Source organism: Chrysemys picta, chromosome 1, assembly GCF_011386835.1.
Source record: "Chrysemys picta bellii isolate R12L10 chromosome 1, ASM1138683v2, whole genome shotgun sequence".
Lineage (NCBI taxonomy): Eukaryota > Metazoa > Chordata > Testudines > Emydidae > Chrysemys > Chrysemys picta.
The window spans coordinates 190,414,884-190,433,472 of NC_088791.1; the positions used below are offsets into that span (position 1 = coordinate 190,414,884).

The 18,589-nt window shown below is 44.6% G+C and overlaps 1 protein-coding gene across 1 annotated transcript; it reads right to left on the minus strand.

Moving 5' to 3' along the window:
• Window positions 1-227: 227 nt before the first annotated feature.
• LOC135977256 (uncharacterized) lies at window positions 228-2,297 on the minus strand. The gene is made up of 2 exons (XM_065577108.1): window positions 1,669-2,297; window positions 228-859 (listed from the first exon to the last, which is right to left on the minus strand). The coding sequence occupies exons 1-2, from the start codon at window positions 2,204-2,206 to the stop codon at window positions 357-359; spliced, it is 1,041 nt and encodes a 346-aa protein (XP_065433180.1). The 5' UTR covers window positions 2,207-2,297; the 3' UTR covers window positions 228-356.
• Window positions 2,298-18,589: the final 16,292 nt, after the last annotated feature.

Genomic DNA, 18,589 nt, shown 5'->3' on the forward strand with positions numbered 1-18,589 from the left:
CAGACACCAGGGCGGTTAGAGGAGCACAGCAGGGTGTGGTGCGCATCAGAGAAGCTTTGAAAACGAGTTTTGTGACTGGCCAGGCTACTGTGTGAAACTTCTGTTTGTTTCTCCTTGATGAACCCTCCAATCCCCCCCCCCAAACCCGGTTCACCCTACTTCCCTGTAAACCAACCACCCCACCCCACCCTCCCCTCCCCAATTCGAGCACCGCTTGCAGAGGCAATAAAGTCATTGTTTTTTCACATTCATGCATTCTTTATTAGTTCCTCACAGAAGTAGGGGGATAATTGCCAAGGTAGCCTGGGATGGGTGGGGGAGGAGGGATGGAAAAGGACACACTGCATTTTAAAACTTTAAGTCTTATTGAAGGCCAGCCTTCTGATGCTTGGGCGATCATCTGGGGTGGAGTGACTGGGTGGCCGGAGGCCCCCCCACCGTGTTCTTGGGCGTCTGGGTGAGGAGGCTATGGAACTTGGGGAGGAGGGCTGTTGGTTAAACAGGGGCTGTAGCGGCGGTCTCTGCTCCTGCTGCCTTTCCTGCAGCTCAACCATACGCTCGAGCCTATCAGTTTGATGCTCCAGCAGACGGAGCATTGACTCTTGCCATCTGTCTGCAAGCTGACGCCACCTATCGTCTTCAGCCCGCCACTTGCTCTTTTCATCCCGCCATTCAGCCCGCCACCTCTCCTCTCGTTCATATTGTGCTTTTCTCATGTCCGACATTGACTGCCTCCACGCATTCTGCTGTGCTCTATCAGCGTGGGAGGACATCTGCAGCTCCGTGAACATATCGTCCCGCGTCCTACGTTTTCTCTTTCTAATGTTCACTAGCCTCTGCGAAGGAGAAACATTTGCAGCTGGTGGAGGAGAAGGGAGAGGTGGTTAAAAAAGACACATTTTAGAGAACAATGGGTACAGTCTTTCATTACAAGGTCGCATTTTTCCTCTGCCTGCCGGTTTGGTATGAGAGATCACTCACGCAGTGCCCCAGGCAACATATTTCGGCTTGCAGGCAGCCATGGTAGGCCACAGTGTTTTGGCTTTTTTAACCTTCTTAACATGCGGGAAAGGTTTCAAACAGCAGCGCATTTCCCATATCAAGGATGAATTGAGTTGTCCATTTAAAATGGGTTTTCAATGTAAAAGGAGGGGCTGCGGTTTCCCGGTTAACAGGCGGCACAAACCCAAGTAAACCACCCCCCCCACACACACATACGATTCTCTGGGATGATCACTTCACCCCTCCCCCCACTGCGTGGTTAACAGCGGGGAACATTTCTGTTCAGAAGAGCAGGAACGGGCGCCTCTGAATGTCCCCTTAATAAAATCACCCCATTTCAACCAGGTGACCGTGAATGATATCACTCTCCTGAGGATAACAAAGAGAGATAAGGAATGGATATTGTCTGCATGCCAGCAAACACCGGGACCATACGCTGCCATGCTTTGTTATGCAATGATTCCAGACTACGTGCTACTGGCCTGGAGTACATGAAGGAGAGCTTTCTGGAGATGTCCCTGGAGGATTTCCGCTCCATCCCCATACACGTTAACAGACTTTTCCAGTAGATGTACTGGCCACGATTGCCAGGGAAAATTAATCATTAAACACGCTTGCTTTTAAACCATGTGTAATGTTTACAAATATTTACAAAGGTACACTCACCAGAGGTCTCCTGTGTGCCCTGAGGGTCTTGGGTGAGTTCGGGGGTTACTGGTTCCAGGTCCAGGGTCACAAACATATCCTGGCTGTTGGGGAAACCGGTTTCTCCGCTTTCTTGCTGCTGTGAGCTACCTACAGTACCTCCATCCTCATCTTCCTCGTTCCCCGAACCGTCATCCCTGTGTGTTTCTCCATTGACGGAGTCATAGCACACGGTTGGGGTAGTGGTGGCTGCACCCCCTAGAATGGCATGCAGCTCCGCGTAGAAGCGGCAAGTTTGCGGCTCTGCCCCGGACCTTCCGTTTGCTTGTCTGGCTTTGTGGTAAGCTTGCCGTAGCTCCTTAATTTTCACGCGGCACTGCTGTGTGTCCCTGTTATGGCCTTGGTCCTTCATGGCCTTGGAGACCTTTTCTAATACTTTGCCATTTCTTTTACTGCTACGGAGTTCAGCTAGCACTGATTCATCTCCCCATATGGCGAGCAGATCCCGTACCTCCCGTTCGGTCCATGCTGGAGCTCTTTTGCGATCCTGGGACTCCATCACGGTTACCTGTGCTGATGAGCTCTGCGTGGTCACCTGTGCTCTCCACGCTGAGCAAACAGGAAATGAAATTCAAACGTTCGCGGGTCTTTTCCTGTCTACCTTGTCAGTGCATCTGTGTTGAGAGTGCTGTCCAGAGTGGTCACAATGAAGCACTGTGGGATAGCTCCCGGAGGCCAATAACGTCGAATTCCATCCACACTACCCCAATTCTGACCCGCAAAGGCCGGTTTTATCGCTTATCCCCTCGTCGAAGGTGGTGTAAAGAAACCGGTTTAAAGGACCCTTTAAGTCGAAAGAAAGGGCTTCGTCGTGTGGACATGTCCAGGCTTAATTCGATTTAACGCTGCTAAAGTCGACCTAAACCCGTAGTGTAGACCAGGCCTAAGAGAGCTGGCCATGTGCATAAGGGCATGGACACTGCACCCTCTTCCAGAGTGGGGTAGCAGCTGTATTGCCACTGCATTCCCTACAGCTTTAGGCCTCACCTGGCAAGGGACTCATTGTAATTAACTCCTGCTGACTAGTGGGCTTTCAGCCCCTGGCAGGATTGGGTTTTCGGGGAGGCATTGTGTCTGCTTCAGGCCTAATGCCTCTTGGTGTTCCTGAGACAGTGCATATCTTCAGTCCCCCACTGCCATATTGCTCAGTTAGGGCCCTGGAGCGGGAGCCCTCTTGCTGTTCTCCATGAGGGGCCCTTGCCTTTGGAATTCACTCCTCTTCCCTGGTTCCAAAAGAGTCTAAGTTTGTTGACCTTCAGGGCACACTGCAAAGCCCTGTCTTTTCTCCCTGGCTTTTGAGAAGGGGGAGATTTGTGAGGCAAGTGAGGGCTTATAATTTTAGTTCCTTTTGGCTGTGGCCAGCGTACTGTTGTCTAGGGAGTGGCTGAGATAATCCATTCATTTATCTGTATAATTGAATATTTTGAACAATTATCCAGGGAGCCCAGAGACTGGGTTGGGGGCTTTATTTAGCAAAATAAATAGAAATAAAGAGAGAAATAAAAATACAAGTGGCGTTGTGCATTAGACACAATAAAGCCCTATGGTCCTGATTTAGGAAAGCAGTTAAGTACATGCTTAAGACCCAGACACTTCAATGGGATTTAAGAATATACTTAATGTTCTGTCTGGAATAGGAATACTTTCCTGAAATGACACCTAGCTGAGTAATACACTTACAGAAAAATTCATAACACATCAGATTTTGAGACAGTAATAATAATGAAATAATGGCAAATATTTTACCTACACATTACACACCTCTTACAAATCTGATCTAAAATGAGCCTAAAAAAACTAGAATGTTCCACTTCTAAATATTTTTAAGAATTTATTTTCCATTTATTTGAGACTATTTCTATTCCTTTTACTTTTCTCAGTGTTTTTAAGAGCTGAAAGTTCACATTGAGAGTAATAAATTCCATTAATAGTGGTCTGTAATAGTAGACCTCAGTGTTTGAAGTGCTGAAAACAGTCATATCTTGACTGACAATCAGATCCTAATCATTTGAAAATATTGATGCAATACACTTATGCCAAGTATAATGCGAGATTTCTATAATGCTCCATTTCCTCTGGGTTACACATTCATCTTTTTACATGCACTAGGAATGACAATTTAAATAAGTCATGCATAATGTACATAGGAAAAATGGAGAACTTTCTTTTCCCATTTAAAGAATACACATTTGGGATTCATCAAATCAATCCCTCTTTTCTATTCCCAACTGGCCATCACAAAACAAGGCACTATCAAGTTGGAAAGGGATAGACTGTCTCTAGCCCAATATGTACAACAGGTACAGTATAGTCTTTAAAATCTCTGCTTTATTGAACAATTAGTTCCAGAGCTGCTGTGTGTTCTACATAAGATGAGGCAAGTCATAATTATAAACTCAATGTCAGCGTACTGCAACTTAACTCCTTATCATCCTGCAGGAGGGAGATACATATATGAAACTGACATTTTTTACTTTTATTTAAAACCCAAGAACATTCACTTAGGATCCAGTCCTCTCCCACTAAAATCAATAGAAAGACTTCCATTGACTTAATGAGCATGCAATCAGGCTCTGAAAGAACAGGTAGTGGTCAGAGAGACAATATTTTTGAAATTGGTTCACATTCAGTTAAACATTGTCTCTGACAGGAGAGACCTTATACTGAACTACATTTAAGCTTTCTGTGTATTAACCAGTGAATACAGGAGGCAAGGGTACAAGGTGTTGTGGTTGAACTGAAAGTTAGAAGTTCTTAGATTTATTTTTGCTTCTGCTGCTGAGTCAGTGTCTGACCTTGGGAAAGTTCCAAGGTTTGGTACTCACTCAGTCATGATGTACATTACTATTTATTTGATCATGAAGATGATCCCAGCCTTATATTACAATGTGCCAAACAAATAACAGATTCTGTCCCAGCCTAAAAGCACAACTCCAGGACAATAGGTTACAGAACCAGCACAGACTGACCTGTGGGCTTTAAAGCCAAAATATTTCATGGAGCAGGTGACTCTTCAGAAATTGTTGGAAGGAGAAGAGGGAGGATGCATGGGGAGCACTCATTAGGAAATTGTTCTACGCAAAAAGGTCATTCTCAGCATGTACCAGTTGCTGTGAGATGCTAGAAATAGGCCCAGAGAAATTACTTTTTAATAAAATGTTTTGTTTACTCTATGGGGTCATTCTTAAGTGACTCTTGAAAAGCAATAATTTCACTGAATTAAAATGAACAATAGTGTTAATTGATAGCCAGGGCAGCATGCAATTATATTTTACTTCCATTTCTTCTGGCTCTGTGACAGTTAATATAACTAACTAAAGTCTCAGTCCTAAATATCATAGTAATGCCGCTACATTGACTTGAGTCATTTTCTGTTGAACTGGAGGGTACATCACACACAAATCTCTCTTGGGTGATGCTAATCTGATCTGACATGTTATTGGGTGATGTTTAGAACAGTTCCCTGAATTTGCCCTTCCTGCTTGCAAATCACTCCTGCATCTCTGTCAGTAATGCGAAAAGAGTCCGGTCTGTTTCCGAAAAGTGCCTTTCTTCCATGTCTCTCCCTCTGAATGATTCCATGTTTAGACAGCAGGGCCCAGATCCTCAAAGGAATTTAGGTGCCTAACTCAACCCTTTGAGGATCTGGAGCTTTGTCTGTTAGTTGAGTTTTCCTTTTTGGATAAAAACCATGTTTGCACTCAGTATTCAGGGGGAGATGTTCCCAGTTTGTCTGTAGTGTATGCTTCCAAAGCAGCATTGTTAGAGATGAGGGAGTTGCTTGCATGATAAAAGGGAATGTGACAGATTCTAATGGAATTGTGCTCGATTTTGTTCATTCTTTCCAATGCTTTCTAAAAACCTCTATCTCTTTGTCAGTCTATGTGTTATATATATCTATGTGTACATAGTGATATCTCTTTATCAACACCCAGATGTTGCTGGGTAGTGCTGTGTGGAGGTAATAAGCAGAGCTGATAGGAAACATTCCAATGAAACATTTTGAGTCAGAATTTGCTGACTAAAACAAAACGTTTAGTGGAAATGGTTCAATTTTGATGAACTTTCAGTGGGCCCCAGGAAAGTTAACTTGACAACATGAGTCTGGTCAGCATCACCCCGGCTAGTCAGTAGTGGGCAGCTGGGAAATTGACAAGAATCACATCAGCCTCAGTCAACAGGATAGTTAGACCTTGGTCTGACCCAGTACAGCCGTTCTTATGAACTTTAACACACAGGAATTAAAAAACAAAACAAAACAAAAAACAGAGTGAGAAAGCAGGATGTTCCCTAAGGCAGAGAGGCACAACTCACCTCACTTTGTTGTAGCTACCTCTTAGCGGACTGACTCTGATTGCATGCTTTCCTACAGAGTCCCCTAGCCTGCATGCAGGACCTGAAAACCTCTTGCAAATTAAAGTGACAACTTATAATTGCAACACAGTTTTCAATACAGGCAGGCTGCCGAGAATCCTGGGGAGTATATTTTGTTTCTGAAAAAACACATTTCCGTTTTTCCAACACAAAATATTGCAGAATTTCAGTTCTGCACAACATTTTTGAGTTTTTGGCTTTTTGTCCTGATTCAGAATAAAAAATATTTCTAAAAACTTGAAAATATTCTCAGAACTGAATTTTGGTTTCCTGGCCAACTCTAGCAATGACTGAGATTATCCCTGGTTTAACTCTTTACTGCTTTTTTATATACCTTTCCATTAGGAATTTTGCCTGATGCAAACCTGTCCTTCTACTCCCTCAGTCTTTAAGTTACGTCCCCTTATCAGTGTTTAATCAAACACCACCATTTATATCACTTCTGAATGTGGCCCATTTACACTTACTCCCGATTCACAACATTCTGTGAATTTCAGCCACCAAATGATTCTTTATGGTTTAGATTATGATTACAAAGTCACTTCTCTTCCAAAATGAGCAGTTTAACTTTAAATACTTTAAATACAATACTGCTCCTGCTATTGCAACAGCCTCAGTATACATTTTCCCAAATGAGGCCCTGTCAGATGTTTAAGTATCTTGTATGTGCAGTTGCTTAAAGAGCTCACAACACAAGCCCCTGTTTGTCTTCAGGACTGTGATTTGCAAAAAAAAACTGATTCACTGAGTCAATATAATTTATCCACTGTTCAACTTCAGCAGAACTGCAAAATGGCTGATTGTGTCATGGCTGACTTTACTGATAAACAGTAGAGCACAGACAAAAATTTTAAAACTCACTAGTTCGGTGTTCCTGAGCCCCTTTCAGCCCATTGCCTTCTAGTTCACTTTTGTTAACAAGCCACATGCAGTTACACAGATTAAAAAGACCGCAGTAATGGAGAGCTCTCTTTTGCTCTTGCAAACATGCCCACCATCTTTCCTCAGCTTCCATTCTACTACTTCCTGTGTATAGGCCACAGCATGCAGGATATAGAATCAGGGCCCCTGTTAGGGATATGTAAGCCAACCTTTTACCCAGCTCAGTAATCAAGGCATTGGGGTTTGGAAAAGTTGCAATAAACTGTACATTTTCCTTTATTTAAGCAGGAAGAATGTGGTAGGAGTGAGAATGGCTGGAAGGAAAGAAGGGAGAGCGTGTGTGAGCTTCATTAGATGGAGCAGTGGGAGTCTCACAAGGAGAGTTTGAGCAGGAGCCTCCAGGTAGGGGCAGGGTAGTGACTGAATAAATTGACACCACCTCCAAGCAATACACTCCCTCTACAATTACATTAGACTGGCATTGTGGAGGCTACAGGAGCCTGAGCACTTGAGTTTGTAGCAGCGTTTTAGAGATACTGCAATTACCCTTGCTTTGCTTTCTGGCATTCAGCACACACTTAGAGCCATGTCTACACTAGCACCTATGCTGGCATATCTTTTGTTGCTCAGGGTTGTGAAAAAAACCATGCTCTCCTGCTGACATAGCTACTGCTGCTCGTTGAGTAGGTTTTATTATGTCAGTGGGAGAGCTCTCACCTGGCCGCATAATGCGGCTCCACGAGTGATCTTACATCGGTGCAGCTGTATCAGTACAACTGTGCTGCTGTAAGCTTGTAAGTATAGACATGGCCTAAGACTTGGACTATGTCCCACTCTTTCCCAACCCTTTGAAACTGTCCTTGCTGGGCAATATTATACACTGATGGTTACATGGGTAACATTCAGATTATCTCATGGCAAGCTGAATTTTAATTGTGGCTTTCAGCTCTCACATGCTCCCTGTGATTGGGAGCATAGGTGCTGACTTTTCCTTTTCCCCAGAGGTGCTCCACCCCCACTCCACCTGAGGCTCCACCCGCAGTCCACCCCTTTCCCCAAAGTCTTGCCCTTGCTCTGCCTCTTCTCGCCCCCACTCCGCCCCCTCCCCAAGACCCCCACCTGCCACTCTCTGCTCTCTGTCCTCCCCCAAACGCCTTTCTGAGCTGCCAAACAGCTGTTTGGCAATGCTGCCTATCAGCTGTTTGGCGGCGTCCCCAAACAGCTGATTGGCAGCACCGCCGAACAGCTGTGCCCACTATTTCTTTTCCATGGGTGCTCCAGCCTATGATTGGGAGTGAGTGGGTCCAATGGTTAGCACGTTGGAGACAGCATTTTGGGTTCTGCTTTTTTCCTCTGACATGCCATGTGGTCTTGGATAAGTCATGTACCTCAGTTAACCCAGCTAATAATACTTAGCCACCATGCAAAGCGATGCTGGGCTTAATTATTGTTTGTCCAGACCATCAAAATCCTTACCTAACTAATTCATAGCTACAGACATCACAGTCATCACCTCATCTGTGCAGATGCAACATTAAGTGTAGAAGCCAGAACCTTTAACTCCAAAACCCAAGGAGAATCTCAAGGAGCTGTAGTAGAAGAAGTGCTAGGGTTTATATCCTCTGTAGGCCACCCCCTTGAACAGGGCCGGCTCTAGGCACCAGGCACCCAAGCACATGCTTGGGGCGGCACCTGGTAAGGGGCGGCGGGGGGAGCGCGGCGCGGCATTCTGGGGGGGGGGCACTCCTGCGGCGTGGCGCGGCGCTGGGGGGGCGGGCTCCGGTTGCGCGGGGCTCGGCGAGGGGGTGGCGCGGGCACGGCGCTGGAAGGGGGTTCCGGCGGTGCTCGGCGGGGGGCGAGGGCGGGCTCCGGCAGCGTGGGGCTCGGCGCTCGGGGGGGGGGTGTGGCACGGGAAGGGGGTTCCGGCGGCGCTTGGCAGGGGGCGGGGGCGGGCTCCGGCGGTGGGGGGCATCGCGGGGCTCGGCGCTCGGGGGGTGGTTTCCGGCGGCGCTCGGCGCGGGGGGGGGGCGGGCTCCGGTCGCACAGGGCTCGGAGAGGTGGCGGCGCAGGCGCGGCGCTGGAGGGGGGTTCCGGCGGCGCTTGGCAGGGGGCGGGGGCGGGCTCTGGCGCCGGGGGGCGTCGCGGGGCTCGGTGCTCGGGGGGGGTTCCGGCGGCACTCGGCGCAGGGAGGGGCGGGCTCCGGCGCGCGGCGCTCGGTGGGGGGGCGGCACTCTGGGGGGGGGTTCCGGCGGCGCTCAGCGGGGGGGGGTGGCGCGGTGCTCGGCTGGGGGGGGCGGCGCGGCCCGGCGCTCGGTGGGGGGCATGGGGGGCGGCACTTTTTTTTGCTGCTTGGGGCAGCAAAAAATCTAGAGCCGGCCCTGCCCTTGAAAGCAACATGTTCACACATACGAGCATGTCTGGCTTCCGTCAGTAGAGGAAACTAATGTACTAGCCAGCACATTATGTTCAGATGAAAGGCATGCCATGGAATGATCTAAAGGCCACAGAAGTCAGTGTGGGTATGTCTACACAGCTGCTGGGAGACAGCCTCCCAGCTTGGGTCAACAGACTTATGCTAGTGAGGTTCAGACTAGCGTGCTAAAAATAGCTGTGTGGATGTTGCCTTAATGTTCAGACTTGGGCTGGCGCTTGGGCTTTGAAATCTAGGGAGCGGGGGTGAGCTTCAGGGCCCAAGCCGGAGCCTGAACATCCACATTGCTATTGTGAGGGCTGCGAGACTCGCTTTCAGAGCTGTGTAGACATACCCAGTGTAGACTGATTTCAGAGGACATTGGACCAGGCCCTTTAAGAACAATATTATCATTGTCCTCATGCAGAACTTTTGGTTTGGCTATAAGGAAAATCTGTACATTGGTGAATCCTTGAAATTGCACTGAGTGACAAGGGAGAACCTTTTTGCTTCGCTTTGAATGGACAAATTTTTTTTAAAAATAATTTAAAAAATGAAGGACATAGTGTCTTTCACCTGCCAACTAACATCTCCTTCATGCAGGTGTAGAGTCCTATTCAAAGTAAAATAGATTTTGATTTTTCTTTTGGCTGTTTAAACAATGTAGAACTCTTTTTACAATAAAACAGGTTGAGACTTTCTTTTACAATAATAACTTTTATAGTGGTTTTTTTTACAATTTTATTTTTTGACCAGTAAGTTTTCATAAGAACAACAGTGAAGGATTAAAGAGCACACACACTACATTCACATGCACATACATTACCAGCCCCAAGCATTCAAAAATCATGAGTCAGGCCCCAAAGATTCATGAGATGGGCTTAAAAATCATGAGAGCTTTTAAAAAAAATCTTTTTATTTGCCTTCTGTACGGGAGCTTTGAGGGTGTGTGTGTGTGTGTCACATTTTCAAGCTTTTCTCTGCAACCATAAAGACTAGATACTTTAAAAAAAAGAAAAGAAAGAAAGCTGAGAGTCTCACATAGTCACATGACTCCAAGAGCTGGGGCTGTAAGAAAAACACCAAAGATTGTGAGACTTGCAACTGAATTGTGAGTGCTGCCACTTCCATCTTAGCATACTTGGGGGGTAGAAACCCCCCACAACTGTTAAGCTGATTAAAAAACAATAACAAAAGAAAGGAAAATAATCAATGTAGCAAAACATACAATACAGTGGAAGAGTAACAGTAATAAAACATAAGTCCTTTATCTCTTTGCACCCAAAGGCAGCGATGCTTTTCATAGTAAGCTTTGAGCTACCAGGCCCTGAATCCATTAGACAGTGGGGGCATAGCAGGGTGTTGGGGGTCCTCTGCCATGGCATCTGTGAGTATGAGAGTATAGTAAGGTGCAACCCCTGCCCATCTTGGGATCCATTCCTTGTGCAGGACAGAAATGTCCTCAGAATCCACAGAAACAAACAAAAAATGTGAGCAGGTGCAAATATACATTGTAAACCATAGACTTTGTGCAGTTCCAGGGAACTGGGTCGGGCATTGTAGAATAGCTGCAACAATCTATAGGCCCAGCAGCGAGCGCAGGGAGTGCTGAGTGTGCACCTGAAGCTGGATGGCTAGGGAGGGTGCACTGCACTACAGCACAGTGTGATTGCATGTTGCAGCAGTGCACATGGTGTAGACAAAGCTCTAGAGATTAGGCATGTTAACTTATTGGCACAAATGATCTCTGTTAGCCAGGCGAGAAAGAATCTCACAGTTTTCCCAAGTGACAACACACCAGCAAAAAAAAAAAAAAAAAAAACTACAAGGGGTATTTTGGGTAAACCTAAGCACATGAAAAAGTTTTTTATTTAATTTGCATGGATATGTAACTGTATGGCAGTGGCACATAATCTTTGTCAGCTGGGGAGTCATGTCTCCAAGAAAGCAGATCGCTGCTGGATGATGTTTGCAACCCTAGATACAACATCATGATGTGACAGTGTACCAGCCTCATTCCAGTACTACACAATTGTTCAGGAAGGATCTCTTACATGGCTGGGGGAAATTTGGTAAGCAGAAAATTGCTATCCAAATGGGATTTCAGCCAGGACACTAGATTTAATATCACCTACTTTTGTGAGAAGTGCCAGATAATATTTAGCGCTCCCAATTTGACAGATGAGGCTGAACATGAGCTGGAGACATCTAGTACAAACATCTTGCCATTCCCCTTCATCTTGGAGGTGCAGAGAGGATCTGCTCCAGGATAAAGTCTGACTTTTAAAAACTGCATCTGGTACCTATTGGGAAGGGTTTTGCTGTAGCACTGCTACATATACCAATGCTTCCCATCCACACTTCTCTTTATGACAGGACAGGTCTAACAGACCCAGTCAGGTGAAGTACCTCATTCAACTCCATTGGAAATGAGAGCCATACCTAAGCTCTCACATACATACACATGGTGACAGGAAAACAAAGCACAGTTAGACATAGACAGTGCATTCAGAAGGAATGCCACCTACTGAATCACCAAGCGTGTTTCCTACCGGCAGTATTCACAACCCCAAGTATTCAAAAATCCTGAGTCAGGTCTCAAAAAAATCCCAAGATTGACTTAAAAATCATGAGTTTTTTTAAAATAATAAATGTGGGGCTCTTTTTATATGCCTTCTGGTATCAGACATTCAGGATACAGCGGCTTCATGCCTTCAGGTGTCTCTCTGCAACCATAAGTGAAAACTGAGGGCTTGTCTACACTTGAAATGCTACAGTGGCATAGCAGCAGTGCTGCAGCGGCACTGTTTTAGTGCTTCCGTGTAGACACTATCTACACCAATGGGAGGGGTTCCCCATCGGCGTAGGTAATCCACCTCCCTGAGAGGCAATAGTTAGGTGGACAGAAGAATTCTTCCATAGAATTCCACAGGAGGTCAGACTAGATGATCACAATAGTTCCTTCTGACCTTAAAGTCTATGTATAGAGTGAAAAATCACCTCTGTGCTCCTAGTCACTACTCCCATGTTTATACATCCCAGAATTGCATTATAGTTTTTTTGCCACAGCATTGCATTAAGAGCTCATGTTCAGCTGCTTTTGCACTGTGACCCCTAAGCCCTTTTCAGGGTCCCTGCTTTCCACGATACAATCCCCCATTCTGTAGGTCTGGCCTATATTCCTGGCTCCTATATGTATAACTTTGCATTTGGCTGTATTAAAACTAACTACTAGGGTGGATGGTGCTTAATGTGGGGACTGATGAGATCACAAGCCAGGCTGGTATTGTTGGAGACCACAAAGCAACATGTTTGTATTCTGTGCTTGAGTAGAGCTTAATAACTACTGATCATATTACCTATTTACATGGCTTCCCAAAATATCTCTTGTTTCTCCTGTATTGTAATGTGCATGGAGGTTCACAAGAGATGTTTTAGTCTACTTCACCAATCTTAATCCTGGCTCCATTCAAGTCAATGGAAGTTTTGCCACTAACTTCAGTGGGGCCAGTATTTCATTCATACTGTCCATTGTGTATCGCGGACTCTTTAAATTGTTTAACACAACATAAAGGTGTTTGAGTGCATAGAAAACATTTATTAATGATCTAAAAAATTACACTTTTTAAAATGGCTGTGAGAGTTGTGGGACTGTCCGTTCTGATGTCTGAAGTCCTGTACACAGAACAAGTATATGATAGTTTCTTTTAGGGTTGGGCTGCAATAAAGGAGCAGGTGAGAGAGCAGTAATGCTTATACTATGACTTGTCGGTTCCATAATTTTTGAGAGGGGGGAGGGAGGGAGGGAGTTGTTCATCATCAATTTGGTTTAAACTTCCTAGAGGGAAGGACTTAGGTTTGCAGGCACCTTTAAGGAAATGTATTTTAAAAAAGGACCATGAAAGTAGAACTGGCTGGATATTTATAAATATATAGGTGAAATTTTCAAAAATGATATGTGATTTTGGGTGCCTCCATTTTTGGTTACTGAACATGAGATACGTGATGGGGCCTAATTTTCAGACAGTGCTGAGCACCTGCTCTCTGGAAACTGGGCTCCTTTTAAAATGATTTCAAGTTGAACACTTAGAAATGGAGGCTTCCCAAATTACTAGTCACTTTTGAAAATGTAGGTCATATCCACATAACTCTAACAGAACAGCTACTTTTAGTGACCTTTTCCTTTGGTTGGCTGGTAGGTTTTTTTGTTTGTTAGCAAATAGCAACAGAGATTTAAACAACTATGTTTAAGTTCACATTGGTTTTCTCTCTCCTTCTCTTGGAGTATCAGTAATCTGCTGACTTTGAGATATTTTGTTTGGTGTTTACTTTGTGGTTAATCTTTTTTTTTCCTTTTTGCATAAGCAAAGAGGATAAATTCATAGGAACATGTAAATAAAGATATTAACAGGTGTTCTTTGCCCAGCGTTCAACTCAATGTTAGCCAATTGTATACATTCTAGGACTTTTAAAAAAAAACCCTAACCTAATTAGTTCATTTATTCCATGTGCAGTGAGCATTTGAAGGAATAGTTAATGAATGTGCGATTGGCTCCAACTCTGTAAATACAAATGAAAGGCGATAGCCAGCACAGCTTTTGCTTGTGAAGTCTCCCTTATTTAAAACATGGCTCCTTGGCATTAACAACCTCATTGACCTTTCCTCCTCCTTTTGGATAGCAAAATCCTCCACCAGGCAGCAAACGACTTTCAGATCCAAACACCTTGCATGTGAAATGGCAACCTCATGACTAGAAAAAGTAAATAAAACCCTTTCTTCTCCCACCCCCCAAAATCTCTTTTTGAAGTAAATAAAGCTCTCTGGAGAAAACGAAGAGCAAGACATTGCAATGAGCACTGCTTCTAGTTTTAAAAATATATATGTAAAATTGCAATTTTAAATCCTTTTCTAATTTTAATTATGAGAAATAAATGTCTTTCCTCCCTCCTTTCCAGCAGTACATTTGAATTCATAATAGCATGTTGCCATGGCAAAATCTATAATCCTTTCCTTCTTTGATGAAAACATGTCCTTATAGGAATATAAGGGGGGGGAAAGAAAATTTATACAGTGGCATTCAGTTGCATTGCTTTGATGACTATAGCTGTACAAGTGCTCTAGAAAATAAAATGGGTTCATTCACTGAAGGTATATAGTCACAAAGGCATGCGAGAGAAGTGTCAGTGCTGGTCATGGAGGCTGAGGCCTAGAGTTGCAGGTCCCAGTACTCTGACTGTTTCATCTCAATGACACTTGTGAAGTGAATCTTGTGTGGAGTACATTGAGGTGGAATGTCCTTGTGAGGCTGACAAAAGAGGGTTGGATATGTCAAATGGAATCAAGCTTAAAGAGGCTGGAGGAGCTGTTTATTGTCACCAGCTCGTGCTATTAAATGTGGGATTAAAGAGGAAACAGTCCGCTGGCTCATTGGGCCCATTCAGGAGGAGCTTGTTCCGAAAAATATTGACAGGATGGCTTCTATTCAGAGCCACAGCTGACATCACCAGCCACACAAAGGGACTTTAGGGGGTTAATTAAAACCAGGTAATGGAAGGAATCAAGTACTGACACTTCACAAATGCCACAGTGGATCCAATGCAAGAGAAAAGACATATGGCAGGAAGAGCAACCTCCCTGCTGCCACCCACTGTCTTATATTCAACCAGTGATTGACACTTGATTATTTTTCTGTGGACACATTAGCAGTTGGTTTCCATTCTTCTGTTGTGAAACATGAGCAACATTGGTTAGCAAACTGTATCTCCAAGAGAACCAGTCCGTATAAGCCTAATAGAATTCCAGGTTTTCCATTCACATCCTTCTATAGATGTTTGTTAAATAGTTGAAACTTGGTATATTCACTATATCTTTTCAGTTTATAAAATGCATTGATCAAAACATTCTCTTATTGCTCCATAAGCCGTCAGCATGTAACCTGTTATTGGATAAACATCCAGACAAAGCTTTGGTATATTTCAGGGTGCACTGAGCCCTTAGTGTCTGTTGATGTAAGCCAGGGCAGAATGCACCTGGTGGCAGCAATTCTGCCTAGAAAACTGAGGAGTAGCCCATGGAGTCCACAACCACCTCTCTGCCAAGGAGCCAACTAGCCTTAACCCCAAATGGGTAATACTGGCTGGGGAGAGGGTGTAGCCCAGGCTAAAGGCTTCTCTATATGGGAAGTTATACTGGTATAAGGTAGGGTGTAAATTTAAACCACAGTGATACTAACTCCCCATGTAAACACTCTTAGGGCTTGTCTACACTTACAGTGCTGTAGTGGTGCAGCTGCACTGCTGTAGCGCTTAGTGAAGATGCTAGCTATGGGAGAGCTTCTCCCATCAATGTAGATACTCTCCCTCTCAGAGAGGCGGTAACTATGTCGATGGGAGAAGTCCTTCCCACCAACATAGTGCTGTCTACACTGGGGGTTAAGTCAGTATAACTATGTTACCCAGGGGTGTGGAAAATCCACACCTCTGAGCAACTTAGTTATACTGACATAATTTGGTAGTGTAGACCAAGATTTACTCTGGTAAAAGAGTCCTTTTTCAGGTTTGGCTTATGTCACTTTGGAAGCTGTTTAAGATAAACCAGAAAAAGTCATGTTTGTTCCCAAATAAGAGTGTCCACACAGGAAGTTAGAGTAGTCTAACAACCTGGGTCATAGGCTATGTCTACACTACTGTGACGGGTTCCCCAGGATGCAATCTGGAACTGGGGTACCGCTGAACCCTCAGTTTTACCAATCTGGGCTCCTTTCACACTGTGATGCTGTAGCAAACTGCAAACCTGTCCAGGTACTGCACTTGTACAGATGTTCACAGGCAGGGACGCACCCAGCTGAGTTACATTAATGCTTCTTCTAGCCTCTCATGAACTAACAATAGAGAGACTCCAGCCAATTCCCCACAACTCCTCAGCCTAGGACCTCAGAGCTGTACCAGGATCCTGCCCCAGTCAGAAGCCTGACCAGTGTAAGTTTATTACCCAGTCCACCCCTCCCTTCATGTGGAGAGGACATGCACCAGCTCTAGTTCCTGAGCAGATTTCCCACAGGCAAAACACACTGTTTTAGGTAAAATATAAAACAGATTTATTATGATAGATTTGAAGTGATTATAAGTAGTAAGTGTACAGATCAAAGTTGGTCATCTAAGAAATAAAAGTAGAATCACAATCTGAGTTCTATAAACTAGACAGGATTTGAATCAAGCAGTGTCTCACCCTGATGATGTAGTTCCTTCATACACAGGCTGAGATTCCTCTTTTCAGCCTGAGACCACCTCCCTGTTCAAGGTCTTTGTTCTCCAGCTGTGTTTCCAGGTGTTGAGCTGTGCAGGGAGTGAGGACCGATGGTGATGTCATTTCCCCTCCTTTATACGTTCTCCCAGCTTGCTGGAAAGATCTTTTGCTATGACGTGAATCAAGCTGTGTTCATTATTTTTTACGTACTCCCTCTGAGAAATCTTCATTGTATACAGATCCTGTGATAGTCCTTGTTAGTGTGGATTCCCCTTAATGGGCCATCAACGCTGTCTGGCTTCTCCATTGTTGTATCTGAAAGGCTGGTTGTGGGTATTTCCATATTTCAGTAACACATACAGAGCCAAACTTCATAACTTCCCATACGATGGTAGCACATACAATCCAACAGGAGATTAATGTTCAACAGATCAAGACTTTTAGAAGGATACCTCACAAGGCATAGCCTAATTAAATGATAGTGGTGAATATGGGGGTGCCAGTGTGATACACAGCGTGCCACAACTACCACTTATGTCAGCAAAACTTATGTTGCTCAGGGGTGTGAATATCTCACCCCCCAAGCGACATAAATTACGCTGGTATAAGTGGTAGTGTGCACAGCGCTATGTCAGTGGGACAGCTTCTTCCACCGACATAGCTTCCATCTCTTGCTGGGGGTGGATTAATTATGCTGACAGGAGAGAGTTCTCAGGGAGGAGAGTGGTGCAAACATCACCAATAATGTGTAGCTGATCTTGCTGGTTCAGAGGCTACAATATACACCCCATCCTCCCAGGCCACTGATGGGAGAACCGAGTCCCTGAGCTGTAGAAATGTCATCAGTTTTCCCCACCTGTAAAATGGTACTAATACCACTGCCCCACCTCAGAGGGGCATTGTGAATATAAATACATTAAACACTGTGAGGCACTTGGAGACTATGGTGATGGGGGCCAAGATAGATAATTTTTGTTTGCTTTATTTGATATTATTTAACAGCATTGTGACAAATATCAAGCTATCCTTTGACCCGTTAGCACACTGACAATGTGAACATTTTTCTCAATCTTGAAGGCAAAAACTACAGCAAAAGCTTCCCAGTGTTGAACACACTAACAGCACAGGCGAGGGAGAACCTCAGCAGTTTGAATGACTCTCTGAATGTTTCCTAACTTGGAAATATTTCCTTCTCCACTCCATGGAACGCTCCAATAGGCCCCTGGGATTTCTTCCTAGCTCAAATCCCTTCAGTGGTTCCTTCCATCCCTCTTATGAAAAGCTTTCTACTGCAATGGCCCAAAACACTGGAACTCATCTCTCTCTCTCCCCCTGTGGCTTTCCTAGGCCATGGCTCCCTGCCTTCCTTTTGCAAATTCATGGAGAGAAGAATGGGATGTGAGCATGCTGTAGTTAAGGAGAGGGAACAGGGTCCTTATTTGCACCTGAAGAGAGGTTTGGTTAGATGAAGGTTAAGGGCCATTCTTATTTTCTCATACCCCTATGAACAAGCCAATTAATAATATAGCAGAATTAATATTCCACCTTGATCCAAATGGCCAGGTCATTCAGATTATTATTAATTAGTTTTGTTTAAACAATGCCTTACCAAGGCTAGGCATTTTACAGAACGTAGAAAAGACATAATCCCTGCCCCCAAACCATCTAGGAATCAGTCTCTGTCCCATGCTAAACTGCCTATGATTGACAACAGCTATGATTGTCCTTGCATAGGGATATTGCCAGGGGTGTCAAGGTGGCATAAGCAGAATGTGTGTTTGATTTGCAGGGGCAAAGAAAAGGGATGGGTGTGTAGCAATGGGCATACACACCTCTGGAACTGTACCACTCTGAGATTAATCTGGACACAGAGAAGTTAAAAAGAAATCATGATTTATTTTTTCGGTGATGTGCAAATTGCATTAATAACACTGAACGAAAGCTAAAAAGAGGAGTTTGGGGAGTCATGG